This window comes from Halyomorpha halys, unplaced genomic scaffold, assembly GCF_000696795.3.
Source record: "Halyomorpha halys isolate HHAL.00 unplaced genomic scaffold, Hhal_1.1 Scaffold202.1, whole genome shotgun sequence".
Taxonomy (NCBI): domain Eukaryota; kingdom Metazoa; phylum Arthropoda; class Insecta; order Hemiptera; family Pentatomidae; genus Halyomorpha; species Halyomorpha halys.
The window spans coordinates 51625-68203 of record NW_027116652.1 but is presented as its reverse complement, the minus strand read 5'-3'; the positions used below and the strand labels follow the sequence as shown (position 1 = coordinate 68203).

The following is a 16579-nucleotide window of genomic DNA, read 5'->3' as shown; positions in this document are numbered from 1 at the left end:
TTAAGTTATTTTTCTTTAACTATCCATATGGTATATGGTATATGAGGTTTGATATCAGTATGGTATCTCAGGGAAGAAAGGGAAGTTTACTATCTGCATGGCTTCCATTGTAACATTTGGTCAGCTGTTTCACTTAAAGTATCATTGCAGTTTAGAAAAATAAACAGAATAATAGCAGTTTTTAAAACTTTGTTTGAAATTGTAATTAATAAAAGTGTGACTTACCAACAAGCTGCAGTCCATGAAATTAAATCACACTTTCCATTTTCAAGATGATTTCCTTTCATAGATTCTGAAATAATGACATGAAATAATTAAGCCTTGAAAATCATAAATAGTGATTTAAATGATAAATTTAAATTTCTAAATAAAAATTTAAATATGCATTTTTAATTATATCCAGAAAGAAATCTATAATGCTAAAACACTGTATTTTCAGTAAGAATCAATATGAGACACTTGATAAGATTTTTTTTTACAAATTTTTTATACATTTTTTTTTTTATGAGCTATTTTTTTATTATGATATTCGAGGGGTATTTACAGAGATTTTAGGTGTCCAATTGAACCAAAGTTCTGAGATGACTATTTCGGGTTATGTATATTTTATTTTGCATGATGATTTGGCTATGGCTATCATATAATTTGAAAAGTAAGGAACAAAGCAATTGAAAAAAATATAATGATGTTCAATGCCACCATTTATTAAAATGATATTTTTTAATACCATATCATACTACTGATTTGATGCATTTAGTTTAAACATTTATTTTATACTTTATTATTTTTTTTTTAGACAAGAAAACGAAAACCTAAAGGCAGTAAAACAGAAAGGGCAATTGCAAATCAGATTAAGCTGGAACACAATGGTGAGTAATAGTTTATTTCCCTATTGATATAAAAGTATATTTGCTTCGAGACATAAAAATTATTTATTATGAAAACAAATACTACAGTAGTTTTTTTATACAACCAAAGTCAATGGGATTTAGGACTAATGTAGGAATATTAAGATTTTTATCAGCCTATATCAAATTTAGGATTTTAGAAGAAATGAATTAAGTATAAGTATTAAAAATAACAATTTATGAACTATGCATAGGAGTAGAACTATAATTTAACATTTATTTATTACAATTTAACACATCATTGTTCTGCTAATTCTTGTCTGTTTAGTAAGAATGCAGTTTCTTCCAAAAAGATATTTTTGAGATTGGAATGTTACTGAAAACAGAAAAACATCCTATTCAGTTTAAATTTGTTGAACACAGAACATACTTTTTATATATTAATATCTTAAAATTTAGCATATTACATTTGGTCCTAACAAATACAATAACTTGTGAATTTAGGTAGGTAAGAAACTGTACTTTCTAAGCTGGGCAGTATTCTCACACATGACTCATGGTTACATATTTCAAAATTTACTATACAAAACCTTCAAGCCATAAAAATTGAAGTACTATTGTACCCACAAAGCAATCAGAGAACATTTATAACTTTTTATGACCTTGAACCATTTAAAAAAAAATTCTGATTGTTTCACTATAAATATCATAGGTTCTAAAACTAGGGTGGATTCCTCATACTTTTTAATACTAACTTTACATCCCCTAACTTTTCCCTTTTATGTAAATGACTCATTTAATAAAACTCCTAAAAAGTCGAGACTTTTTGTATTTGGTGTAAAAATCAAAATACGGAATTAACTCGACTTTTTTTTCAATTTAGGAGCCCCCCACCTCTGGATAAAAATTTCCAGCATTGCGCGTCTGTTTTCAATAAAATATGCCCATCTCATTATGTAAAAATTATTTTCAGAAAACATAATAACTATTTTGACCAATATTTGAAAAAAAAAAATGTTTAACGTATGATGATTATGATTTGTTATTTTTTAGAATCTTGTTACAATTATTTTTATTCTATATTGTAATAGAAGTGTCTATCTCCATAAATGAACATGACCATTCATTCAAATAACCAGCAATACATTTTCACCAATATTAAAATGACAAGAAATGATGCCATTAAATTGGAAATTTTTAAATTAAGAATAATTTAATAAGGAAGATGAGATAATTTTTAAAATCTTCATTAATGCTTAAATTAAAGGGTCAATATAACAAAAATATATATTTCTAACTTCAGATCTTATTTATTTATTGTAAATGTCATAATTAGTTTTCAAAAAGAAGCTGATCTATTCTCTTAATAAATTTATTTCTTCAAATTAGTTTATTACGGATATTTTGGACGAATAGAATTAATACTGCCAAACCTTTTAAATAATATTAATAATTAAACATATAAACAAAATAATATTTAATAACTTTAAGCATATGTTTAAAATTCAATTACAGTTTGTATAAATTCCAGTTTATTCACGTTTTACTTCATTTCTTTCAATTTTCATAACTATATACCTCCTATTTACTTAATTTATTCATTTTTAAACAGTTTTTTTAAGGTGCAATAATAAACTGGTTTTCAATAAAATAATTTTGAGAGATAATTATTATAATTTAATATAAAACTCTAAATTTGATTAGATCAGAAATATTTTTTTTAAATTTCTTTAGGATATAGTGAACATCAAGCTTCCTAATTTTATTATATATAATTAGAGACCAGATTTTTATGCAGTAAATAAAAATGAAAAACCCAAAATGGGCAAAATCATTCAATAAAAACTCAAAATATCCAAATCCTGCAATAATTATTTATTTTCACTTTAGTGTTTAATTTCTAATAATAATATACAGAAAGGTTACCAAACCGTGCATGAATCAAATTAAACTCGCTAAATACTCTCCACATTTGTGTAAACATACATAAAAACTACTCCAATTAAAAACAAATATACCATTTACTAAAAAACTAACACATAATGAGTCAATGTACAAAAACTAAAAAGTTTGATGAAAAATGTAAAGCTGTATTCATATTGATCATACGGACTGATTTTTGGCTTAGTTTTTATTTAAAATTAGATACTTAGGCGATTTAATGTAATAATTAAAAACAAAAATTGAAATTCTCCTAATCACAACAAAGTCAGACGAACTGGGAAACATGAATACTGAATGTTATCCCTAATAAGCTTATTCAAGGGACACCTTTTCATTTTCTCAAGTATAGTGGAACCCCTGTTAATTACGCATTAACTGTTCTTTGAATTAACTGGCCTAGTTAATTAAAAAAAAAATTAACTTTTCTATCCTACAAGTTCATAATAAATGCACAACAGTTTTTAATCCATGGATGTAAATGTTTTGGGTATACTCTGTTCAATTCCTCTGAATCTAATTTGCACCAGTATTGTTGAGTGAGTTAGAAATATTAATATACAAAATACACTTTTGTCATTGACATAGACCAAACTTCGTCTACTTGTTGCACAGGACCTCTAATTGCTGTGTATCTTAGCTCGCCACGCACTGAAACATGGCCCTAAAATATTTAAGAGTAAAAAGGTGTTTTACTTTTTTGAGATCATCTTTTCAGTGTTTTCCTATGATATAACTGAAGAAAAATATTTTGCTATAGTTGTCTGGATAAAATATTTCTGAGCTCTCACATTGCGAAGCAAAAATCTTTCAATCCAAGAATAAATTTAGTATTTTCTATGTAATAATTGAGTAAAGATTGGAAATTAATTTCTTTTCCCCCTTTTTCTAAGCTGCAACGGCATCAAAATCCCAGAATTAGATCTTGTTTTATCTTAACTTTAAAATAGTTACAAATAATGAGTAGAGAAGTTTATAAAAAAAAAAAAAAAATCAGTTAAATTGAGCAACAATAAAAAATTGGCTAAATCTGAAAATCGGCTTGACTATACCAAAGTTTGGACAATGAATTTTTTTCAATGTATAATAAAATCAGAACATACATATTATAAAATAGTGTATTTATAGATTTCTGTTAATATTCCCCTTTGAAATACCAACACCTGTTGGTATTTCAAATACTCACCTTAAACGGCCTGTGTCCAAGTCCCAAGGGGCCTAGGAGGTTCTACAGTAAAAGTTTATTTCTACAATATCTTTAAAAAAATATTCAAGTGCTGTAATTGATAATATTTATTTTTTATGTTGATTAAAAAATATAAACTTTATTATAACCATTCTTATCAGTATTGTATCCTATAGGCCTGAACGACCTGAGGGGAGCAGTTAGCCACGCCTCTGGAGGCCTGGGGTACAGTAATATGCTCAGCTACTCCAGCCACAACATCCCTCCCCCTTACCTGGACATCGGGGCCAAGCAGGAGCACAGCGTAGAGACACCGCACATCGTCACCTCACATAATACTAAGCAGGAACGACCATCAGTCCTTGTATGACTACAAGGCAGTGATTTTCAATCACCCATTATGCACCAAAAGGACACATTCTGTTTTCCCCACAAATGAATGATTTAAAATTTTATTTTTTATATACCAAATCAATATTGGTATAGTCCCTTTTCTGAAGTTTTTTCTTAAATTTGTTTTTATGTAAATAAAAATTTTGCATATTGTTTCTCTTCCATCAAGCATAATTGGATGATCTCTTTCAATTGTGTAAATAAATGTATACAATAAATTATTTATTCCTTATAAATAATTCAAAATTTTGTTTGATTACCAAGTCGATTTTGGTATGATCCTTCTTTTTTTTTTTTTTTTTTTTTTTTTAGTGTTTTCAGAAGTAATTTTTTCTTTTCGGAATTTTTTTTTTCTTTTAGCTATGTAAATATTTTGCATAGTACTACTGTTGGTTTACACATAATTGGACGATCTCTTTCAATTTGAAAAGAAAGCTATATATTATATTATTTATGTTTTATAAATACATACATACAAACATAAAAAAATTGTATAGTAAGAATTTAAGTATGTAAATAATGTATGCTTGTGTAAATATATAATGTAAAATTCTATAGCTATTTCTTTAAAAAGTGAATATTGACTTTGTGTATAGAAGAAGTCATTAAATTTAATAAATGAAGTGTATGTATATTTATAATTATTAATTATTCTTATTTTATTTTTTCTGTCGATATTGTAATGTTCCTTTGAATACACTAATTCAAGTGTATTGTTGAAGATATTTTTATTATGAAATGTATAGAAAGTAATTTATACTTTTTCCAATGTTTTTTTTTTATTTAAATATATTTTCAAAAACTATTTCAAAAACATTTTGAAATACTTTTTCTTTTTTTTTTTTAATATCGACTAGACGATTGTAAGTAAATTTGATAAGAATAGCAAAAAAAACAATGCATTTAAATGTATTTATGAATAAATTTAAAAGAATTGTAATAACATAACAAGTGTAGGTATGGAAAGTAAAAAGTGAAAAAAAAAAAATTTATAAAATAGATCGCAACAAGATGTTTTAGTTAACTGAGTATCTTGAACATATCTCAATGCGCTCTTATTTATTAGCGTTTTTACTATATGTATAATATTATTGTATGTAAAATTGTTAAATTCTGAACTTATTTTCAATAAAAATTCTTAAATTCAATATTTATTTAAAAATCACTTCCCAAGAGTATTAACAAACCTATAAATCATCACTTAAAAAGATAAATAATTGAAGTTTGTCTCCAAGCAGAAGTCATATAGGCTGTAACACCTAAGAGCTCACATAAAATTGCTCAAACTACAAATCTATAAGACAATCAGTTGTCCGACACTGCTCTATGGTGCATCTCTACTGCGTCACCTCTAGAAGACAACACTCAACAGACACCATGGCTATCAGAACTCCATCCTGCTGCAGATCGTCTGAGGCACCACACTGCAGAGGGTCAGAAACAGTGCCATCCACCCAGAACTCCCTCTACTAGCTTCCCTCTGTGTTCATAGGCCGATGGCACATCAAATTCTTTGATGGGATGAAGGCCTGTGTAAACCTACTCTTCCAGGAGATTGCCCCTCCATCAAGACCTGGGTGGTGGCAAGGCACTATCCCCTTGATCGACATTACTCATTCCAGTTTTACAATAACAGAAGGTTAAGATAAAATATTTTGTTTTCAAATAATATTGCCTGAAGTCTAGCTTAGAACACTCGGCAAATGTGAGGGGTTGTATTGTTAATAGTTTTTATATATAAGAAGATGATCAGAGGTTGCGGTAAAAAAAAGAACAAATAGTTTATAACTATTTTAATGTCCCATGTTTCGCCCCACTTTGCAGGGCTAAAAAGATACAAAAAAAAAAAATGTATCTTTATGTATATTTTGTATCTTTTTAGCCCTGATGAAGCCCTGCAAAGTGGGGCGAAATTTCGGACATTAAAATAGTTATAAACTGTTTGTTCTTTTTTTGACCGCAACCCCTGACCATCTTCTTATATTTAAGTTTTACGGTCAACTATATATACATATAAATAGTTTTTAGTCTTCAATTGATAACATTAGTGTGCCCCAGGCCCATTTAATTAAAAAAATTAGCTCAAGTTACTAAAAACACAAAATTCTAATCTTATGAAATGTTTTAATTGTTATAACTCATGTTCAATTTCAAAGAGCGGCTTTGAAAAAAAATAATAATAAAGGTTTTATTTATGAATTATAAAAAAAATTATAAAGCTGAATTAGGCCTCATTGTTTTATGTTAATTTTAATATAATTTAGAAGAAAAAATTGTTGCTATGAACTTCTTCTTTCTGAAGATTGTACAATTGAGGAACTTCTCACTTGAGGATATTCTGAGGAAAAGCAGTTAAATCTATAAATTCTCTTCTTTTTTTTTTCAGCCTAAAAAATTAATGCTTTTAAAATATATCATGCTTAATAATAACTGTATTTTACTTTTTCTGAAGAAAGATCCACATAGATGTCAATTTTTAATTTGGGCATGAAAAATATATGTTTGAAACTTAGGAATTCTATATGAAGTTAATTTTGTTCAAGAAGTTAAAATTGTTTCATTTTTTTTTCCAATTTCATGGGCAGCCCTTTTCAATTTAATTTAATATTTTGGTAACTAGACATCCTTAAAATATTGTTCTAGTTAAACTATAACATTTAGGTATATTTTCAGAACAATTCTTAAATTTATATACATATAGTTGTTTTATCCAATACTGTTATTTTCTGACTTTGGAAAAATAAAAGTAATATACATATATACATATATTGTATGATTTTTTCTAAACATGGGGATGATATACATATAAGTTAATATTTGATGTATTGGTTTAACTAAATGAATAAGTAATTTTAATAAAACATAGGCGTTGATGACCATAAGGTATTATGCCTGAAAGCAAGAGCAAACACACAAACAAACTAAAAAAAAATATTTTAAGTAAGTTTAGTTACCAAATATATATATTTTTTTCATACACCCGAATAATACATTCACAAATTTATGAAAACATATAAGTATTTAATAATACGTATATCCATAGATTTTGATGCTGTTTTATTGCTCTTGATGTTTTATGATGAGTTAACTGGGTGCCCTGTATGGTTGGGAGCACTGTGGAGCTTATTTGCTGTCTTCATGGAAAGAATTTAATCAAAAAATTATCTTTTTGTTTTTTTGAGAAGCCAGCAGTTACAGTATAATTTTACATGGTTCTATCATAAATACAATTAGTTTATTATATTTCCATCAATAAAACTTCTCCAATATAAATAAAATCAATATGTACCACAACAACACATGAAGGGTCAGGAATGCAGTATTATGTGAGAAAGTACAGTCTAGACCAAGGATTATGCAAGGAGGTGATTTGGTTAGAATCACATTTGACTGCCAGATTTTTCAATAATTAAAGTGTCTACTTTATGAGGCTGTTTAGACCCAAACCCACAGAGTTCACTGACGGTTATAGTAACAGAATAAATAATTATCTGTCACAGCTGGATTCGAATCCGGGTCCTTGGAGTTAGTAGCACAGTGCCTTATCACTGAGCCATCCCACTCCCAAACTTCTCAATATGAAATTAATAATTTTAATTTAATTATTTACAAACAAAAATGCATCAATGTATCCCTCAAAACACATATTAATGGGTTTTGTTGATGCCTTTTTTATAACAAAAAAACCAACTAAAATTATCTCATTCAAACTAGCTACTAAGAGATTTAAAATGAATTTCAGTCTTCAGAAGGATTTTTGTATTTTATTTATTTTAATACAGTTATATATGGATTTGGCAAGGATCACGCTCAACCACCAGTTGTGAGAGACTGGCCAGGATCCAGAGAGACTGGGTGAGCCTTAGGGGGGTCTCCTGACCACAGAGTTGATTGATGGCTGATAGAACAGAATAAATAGTTATCTACCACAGCAGGACTTGAACCTAGACCAAGGAGAAAGAGCGGAGTACCTAACTTATTGACCTACTTGGGTCCCTATAGCTAAACCTTACTAAAAATTTTAAAAGATTATATTAGAAATAAAATAAGGCAGCCAAATGGTTAAAGCATCAGTGTCCTATCCTCAATGTCACCTGTTAGAGTTTCGTCTAAAACCAGAACTGTCTTTGATTTAAAATTTGTGAGGCTTTTCGTGATGGGGACCATATATTGAAAGACAATACGTGGGTCCACTAAAACTTAAATAGTGTGTTTAGCATCAGCAAGAGATTAAATAAGGCACAGTCCAACTATTAGGTTCATTGATTGTTCATTCACTGATTTATTTTTTAAAAAAGAATTTCCTTTTAAATAACTAAATTATATTGTACATAAGTATGTATTTATTTATTTGTAAGCATTAAAAAAATAACTTTTCCCTCTGAATTATTTCTTGAAAATGAGCATCTAATTAAATACTGTGATAAAAATGCACCATAAACTATCCGTAACCTAACCGAATTTTAGGTCAATTATTTTTATAATAATAATATTGTCATTTATTTTTATTATAATTATATTTTCATCTTTATTGGAAGGTTATTAGTTGAGCATATGGAATTGATTGTAGGAAGATGGTCCGGAATACTCATTAGTAACCAACATTCCCCCTTATTTATCAATATTTTTTAATACATATCATATTTTTTTATACATGTCATATGTATACTCTCATAGCCTTATTTTGTTTTACAATGTTTTTATTTTGTTTGCATAATAATGATGAAACTCTGTAAAGTGGGGTGAAACGTTGGTTACTAAAAAATAGTTGTTCTCCTATTTTTGTATTTTTATTGACCGCCACCCAGACCATCTCTCTAAGCCATTGGCATCTTTAATTATAAATTTAAAAAAGTAATAATAATAAAATATAATTTATCTCCATTATGTCCAATAAAATACTATATTTTTAATTAATTCTCTGAACTCATAAGTTTTCAAACTGGCACAATATTAATTAACTTTCATATTTCAGCTCTCAGCAAAGTTCAAAATGTGCATTTATACAAAACGTACAGTTATAATATAAGTAAATAAAAAAAAAATTCAAGCAATTTACTAATATTTAGAAACAAAAAAATCAAGCAAACTACACAATACAAAAATGCTAACAAGTATACTGACTGATTAAAAAAATAATGCCCAGCTTTCTAACTCTTGTCTATTTTTTAATTTTGATTATAAACAGTTTACTAAAATTCATCTGTACAATCCCAAGATACTTTTATACACAAAATTTGCGTGGATTCAACTCAGTTTTTCTGTTGATACTGTGAAGACTAAAGTGAATTTGTTCACATGAGGCTACTAGCGGTGCCAGTTTCTTTTTGCAAGCTTCCATTTCATCATGACTTCATGGCGTTAAAATCAGGAAATACAGAAAGGCATATTTCACTATAACATTTATTTCTTTTTAATTGTACCCAACTCTTCATATTGTTGGGAAATATCACACTTCTCTAATAAAAAAGTTCAACATTGACAGTGATAAAAAAAGACCCCATCTTGTTTTTTTCTTTTTTCCATTTTTGTTACCAACTGGCCCTTTCAGGAGTTCCTTCCCCTTCAGTTTTCTTGTCTGCAATCCTTGCTTTAAGAAGAACATAGACATATATATGATTATTAGATTCATGCATCTTCAACTAAGCAACAGCGATACTGATAAAGGAAAATGTGTTCCAGTGTGATAATTATTTTTGGAAGATTAATAGTTGACCGTTTGTAATAGATTGTAAGAAAATAGTCTGTGTGGCGGTAAATAAAGCTATGAAATAGGAAAAAAATATTTATTGGAATGCAACGTCAGTGACCCACTTAGCAGGGCTTCTTCAGTGCTTAATGAGAACAAGATACAAAAATTGTAAAATATGATAAAACAATTAGAATATAAATCGCAAGAATGTGAAAAGTTATATTAAAAAAATAAGAAACTTAAGAAAATATAAATACTGAAGTACAATATAATTAATAATACTCGTAATTAATAATTTATCATGCTGTACCTTTATTGATCGGAACCTAGACTATCTTCCAAAAAAGTAATTATGATAATAAGAATGAAGGCCTAACGAACCTGAAGGTTCGATACTGATACCACCAATCACTATCTACATTCTTCTTTCCAGTGATGCCCCTCCAAACCCAAATCTACTAAATCAGTTTTAACACAATCCTCCCATCTACGTTTTGATCAACCTTTCAAACATTTACCTGTCGGTTCAGTGTTTGACTAAATAATTATTTTACAAATATTATTATTATTGGAAGATTGCTGATTGACCGTGTGTAATAATAAAGGAAGATAATCTGGGTGCCGTCAAAGAAAAAACTGAAATAGTGATATATAAAATTAAACTCAAATAATATGGCCCAATATAAATATATATAAATAGTTTAATCACTATTTGAGTTTTTCTTTGGCCACATCTGGACCATATTCCTTTTATCATTATTATCATATTATTTACAATATAATTATTTTTCATTTTATTTTATGTATAGCAAATCAGAACTATACCAATTGTTTGTTCCAAATATTTTTTATGTCAACTAAAAGGAGAAAAATAATATGAAAAGTTTTATTTCAGTTTTTTTTTTTCACTAGTTCCATAACAGAAGGTTAACAATTTTTTTCTCAACCAGTTAATGTAAATAAAATACTTAAGACAGGAAAGGAAATGGTGAATTGTTCTATATTTCTTTTCTTTTTCTCTATTTAAGTTTCCTTATTTCAAAATGAATATTTGATTTAGAAATTTTCACTTGTTAACAATATGTGTTACATAAACCTTATTGTTGTGTTGAAACATTTTTTGTTTGTGGGTTGTATTGTATATATTAGTACAGAACCAATAAAGTTGTAAGATTTATATTGTTGACAGATTCAACAAATTGAATCATATGTTTTTAAAATGATTCATTTTCTTTTATTAGCCGAAATTTTCAAGATAAGTATCTTCTTCACATACTTTGTAAGTATTAATTATGTTATTTGAATAATAATGTTAAAGACATTAGATGTTTATTTTTAATAATTTAGTATTATAAAAGTCTCTTTGAATGTATTTCTTCAAGACTGATTCTTCATCATCTGACTTAATTGAGGGATGTAGGAACGTGGAGGACTGTGGCAACTTGGATCGGATTCTGAAGCACAAGCAGTTCCTGATTCTTTAAGATCATTTTTTTTTTTTTTATATTTCTTAAAAATATTCAAAATATTCAAAAAATATTAGAAATTAAAACAATTACGTATTAAAAAAAAATACATGTAGATTTTATGACAGCTATATAATAGCATATAAATTATAATTTAATGAACAGTAGTATAACTTATAAAATGGGAGTTGGTCTCCTGATCGGCGGACAGGGGATACCCCTTCTCCCTAAATGTAATAAAAACTTAAAATAAAATAAAATAAATAATAATAGTAAAAATAAAATAAGAAAAATGATTTATGCATATCTTGAATAAATATCAGTGTTTAAATGAGTTAAATAATAACAATATAAGTAAACAACTAAGGTAAAGAAAATTAAAATTAAACAAGTAAAATAAATCATCTTGAAGATATTCATACACATTAATATTTACATTCTGCCCAGGAAACCCTGAATCAAGCCCTGTCACCCACATGCAGATGATAGGCCAGGGTTTGGGGTTTCCAATACTTTCTTCCCAGCTGCGTCACTGATATTGAGAGCCAGTGGAGCTTTGGCAAGGGCACTTGAGGTACAGAATGTAATTTATTAATGCAATTTAAGTTGAGGCAAGAAGTTTCGAGTATAATGAAAAATCACAATATATATTTTTTTAATATATTTTTTGGCAATTATTGTTTTATCATGTCGATAAGATTGAACTGGTTTACAAATTACATTTTAAAGGAAAAAAAATTTTAATATTTATAACTTGTAAATTGTGGTTTATTATACATTTTACATAGATAATAAACCACAATGGATGGTTCATTGTATTATATTTAACTGAAAAGTAATAAATTTATTAATTAGACAAAGGGAACTCCAATCCAAGATTTCACACATTCTTATTACACTACTTAGTTAAGCATACTGCTTATTATCAAACTTAATTTAATAATCATAACTATTAAATGATTGATAATTAATTATTGCTTTAGTGAGTATCAGTTAAGAAGACATAATAATTGGTACATTCTATATAAATATTTTTTAATTTGCATTAAGGTAATTAAATTTATATTTTTTAATTTGTTAAGTTAATCCAATTTATTTTTTAAATTAAATTAATTACATAATAATGAATCAAACTGAAAGTTTAAACATTGAATTTTACCTTTAAAAAAATATTAAAAATTCAGTTCAATTTTATTTTAGTTTTTTATCTTGTGTAACATTAATTTAAATTATTTTATTTAATTTTTCTTTATTTCATTTGGTAATGAAACCTTTATTGTAGTAAAATTACAACTTAGGTGTAAAAAAAGAAGACATTTTTACCTATAATTTTTTAATAGAAAACTTTATAAATTGCATATATTTTTTATATTAGGTTAAAAAGAATTATTTAAGCAGTCTAGACTATTATTAATGGAAAGCAAAAAAGTTAGTACAGCTTTAATTCTATTGTTTTGTTTTTTCATTGCTAAACAATAAAACAATTATGTTTTTGAAATAAATGCCTTAGAGAAAATTAAAATATATAAAATGGTCTAGGGATTAAAGACAAATAATAAATTAAATCTATATGAAAATCATAATTAAACCAATTTTATATGCACTTCTCCTGTAATGAACACTTTAGTTGAAAATTCAAGGTGTGATGTTATCTATGAAATTGGTTATCTGAAAGCAAATATTTGCTTAAAGTATCTCCGACCTGATAAGCTCTGGGAAAATGTGACAGTAAAAACTGGGGAGGGCAACACTCAAACAGAATTCAATGGCAATAAGTTCGTATAGGGGATCTATATTTTGTATAATGTTCAGATAAATACGAAAAAACAAACAAGACTATAATATAAATTGCTGAAACTACAGATATAATTAATTATTAAAGTTATTAAATAAAATAAAAGTTAGTAATCAAGGAAAACATACAATGTTGTTATTTAAATCATAAATATTAAATAACCTACAGTATGGAAAAGAAATAAATGGTCTTATACTCATACTAATTAAAGAGATTCCTTCAATTCAAATCATAGTGAAATAGACTGAGAACAAAGTAAAATATCCTAATATATTAATGATATATGTTAATGCATAATATATCTTAATATATAATATAAATATGTTAAAATATATTAAAGAGATGCCTTTAATCAAAAACATTAACACAAAAATAAAAACAAAAGCCAAGGAACAAACTGAGAAAAAAGTGAAATAACTGCAGATTTATTTTAAATAAGCCTTGTATAATTTTTTTTATATTCACATAGTTTGTAGGGAATCGATGAATGGATAGTATTTTTATTAATTAAATAAGAAGTTGGTGAATTATAGTTGAAAAACAGACAAAAATAATATTATAAATTTATTGTGGATTATAATACGGCTAGCTTGGTGCTTGGTGTTGCTTATGACACATACATTATTTGGAAATTAATAAGGTTGAAACACAGTGTTGACCATGCAATCACATAAGAAACATTTTTTCAGTTTCTGACTCTAGGTCCTCCATGGGTTGCTGAAGTATGGTATCATTAATGTATTGTAATTAGTAGGTTCGAGATAATTTTAAAATTTAAAAAAAGTAGTGGATTTTTCTGAAATTAAACTTATACTTCCTCTAGAAAACTAATTATCATTTCAAAACGTTTTTGGGTTAAAAGAAAGTTCTGACACAATAGAGCTGAGGGAGGTAAGGAATGTTAATGTAATAAGGGGATTAAAATTGGTGCGAATATTAAGATATTATGGATATTATAAATCTGTAAATAGTACGCCTCAATGCAGACAAATGTGACTAATTTTACTCAAAGCTTCATTCATTTCCATCATTTGGAGATGAGCTAAAAAATTTATGTTTTCCACTTTAAAACCACCATAATAAAAAATGGCGGCCAATTGAATTTTTAAAATTCCCCTTACTATTCATTCAATGCTTAATATCTTTATTATCGAAAATTATTAGCACCATTTTTAAGTAATAAAGATTCTACCAATTCAATGTAAATAAATACATTGTTTCAAATTTTGCAAACAAACTTGAGCAGTTTATGTTTGATTTAACATAGCACAAATATATATTTATGAAGACATTATATGTCAAGATAATTAAATTAATCAGTTTCTAATAAAAATTCTAGAATGAAGGTTGAATTTATAGGTTATGTAGTATTATTTTTTTGAATTTTTGTCATATAAAAACTACATTGCTGATATTTACGTTCCCTTTCATTTGGCTTTTCTTAATTTTGTTCCTTTTTATAATGAAAATGGAGTGAATGAAATGTAATAGCCAATAAAATTGAAATAACTAAACAAGCGTAAGGACACGAAGTTGTAACTGCTAATCCTACAAAATAATCATTGTTAACTATCGTGCATTTAACTAGCTTTGAATTGAGTGCAAATAGACATTAGTACGTCTAGAAGTTCCTGAGATAATGTTTCTCGTTTAAAATAATATTTTTACTAATATCATGGAAAAACGTCTACGCCTAAGAAAATAATCATTATGAACTACCTTAAAGTGCTTTTTTTTTGTATCCTTCCTAAAACATTAATACGAGAGTGGTTTGTAAAGTTTATGTATATATTTATATATAAGTATTTATATATAGTTACAATGTACTAGAAAGAAGTGTTTTTATTTTTCAACATAGTCTCCCCGTAGACTAATGCATTTGGTCCAGCAATGTTCCAATGCCTTGATCCCAACTCGAAAATGAGATTCCTCCAGGCCTGCAAAATGCCTCTCCAATTCGGCTGTCAGTTCTTCCGTTGTAGGAAATCTCCGTCCACCTAGGAAAGTTTTCAGCTTGGGGAAGAGAATAAAGTCTGATGGTGCCAAATCAGGTGAATAAGGTGGATGTGGCAACAATTCGTACCTCATTTCATGAAGTTTTGTCATGACTATAGCACTTGTTTGCGGGCAGGCGTCCTGATGAAAGATGACTTTTTCCTTGTAAAACCTGGCCTTTTTTCGAGTATATTTTCCTGTAGTTGGTCTAGGAGGTTCGCGTAGTATTGCCCCGTAATTGTTTGGCCAGTAGGAAGATAATCTATCAGCAGAATGCCTTTTGCATCCCAGAAACTGAGGTCATGACCTTTCCGGCCGAACGTACTGCCTTTGCTTTCTTTGGTGGTGGTAACTCAGTATGTTTCCACTGCTTTGACTGCTGTTTTGTCTCTGGGTTATAGTAGTGGATCCAAATTTCATCTGTAGTCACAAACCGAAGCAAAAAATCTTGTTGGTTGCGCAAAAAACGGGCTAGATTTTGTTCGGACATTTCCAATCTGGTGCGATTATGGTCCAATATCAAGAGCCGCGGCACCCATCTTGCGTATAATTTTTTCATTCCCAATCCTTCAGTTAAAATGTGATATGCCCGTTCAGGTGACATCCCTACAGCTTCAGCAACCTCACGCACTTTTAGTCGACGATCCTCCATGACCTTTTTATACACTTTTACGAAAAATTCTGGGGTCGTAGCACTTTCTGGTCGTTGGCGAATCATCATCTAAGCTCTCCCGACTAAATTTAAACTCGCTGGTTCACTTGGGACCAGTTGAATATCAATTATTTATCTTGACCGCACTCTGGACCATCTCCATCTAATTTACATACGATCAATCACTTATAGATAATATTAATAAAATTACTATATTTAAATTAATATATTTATTAATTTACTGGGGGGGAGGGGTGCCCCCTTTCTGCACAACCCCTATTTTACAAATTATACAACTGTTCATTTAATTGTACTACTCGTAGCTCAAATCGTTTACTGTAATTTACATGTATTGTGTGATTCAGATTGTATTATTTTTCTCAATATAGTGTAATAAATATAAATATACTGTGCTACCACTTCTTTTCTAACTCGAAGTTTTTCTTGCTGTTCGGGATTTGAGTTTTCAATTCGCTGAGAGAGTAAAATAAAATATTACACGGTGATCACTAAAAACTTTTTAATATAATTGAGAAATAAATATAAATAAATTACAACGCTGCTAGATCGTCACTATTTTATGGCTGAAAAAATCCTAGGCTCATATATAA

At 28.1% G+C, this 16579-nt stretch overlaps 1 protein-coding gene and 1 long non-coding RNA gene across 6 annotated transcripts in view; one reads left to right on the top strand and one right to left on the bottom strand.

Annotated features, from left to right (window-relative positions):
• Positions 1–5518, top strand: part of LOC106679431 (transcription factor GATA-4) — a 144789-nt gene extending 139271 nt beyond the window's left edge. For all 3 annotated transcript variants that reach the window (XM_067053389.1, XM_067053387.1, XM_067053388.1), the window contains exons 8-9: positions 797–869; positions 4152–5518. In XM_067053389.1, the coding sequence (XP_066909490.1) occupies positions 797–869; positions 4152–4345 (267 nt within the window). In that variant the 3' untranslated portion in view covers positions 4346–5518. The remainder of the gene's footprint in view (positions 1–796; positions 870–4151) is intronic.
• LOC106679432 (uncharacterized) overlaps positions 1–16579 on the bottom strand; it is a 205510-nt gene that overhangs the window by 164641 nt on the left and 24290 nt on the right. For all 3 annotated transcript variants that reach the window (XR_010845125.1, XR_010845124.1, XR_010845126.1), the window contains exon 2: positions 226–292. This is a non-coding gene — a long non-coding RNA (uncharacterized lncRNA). The remainder of the gene's footprint in view (positions 1–225; positions 293–16579) is intronic.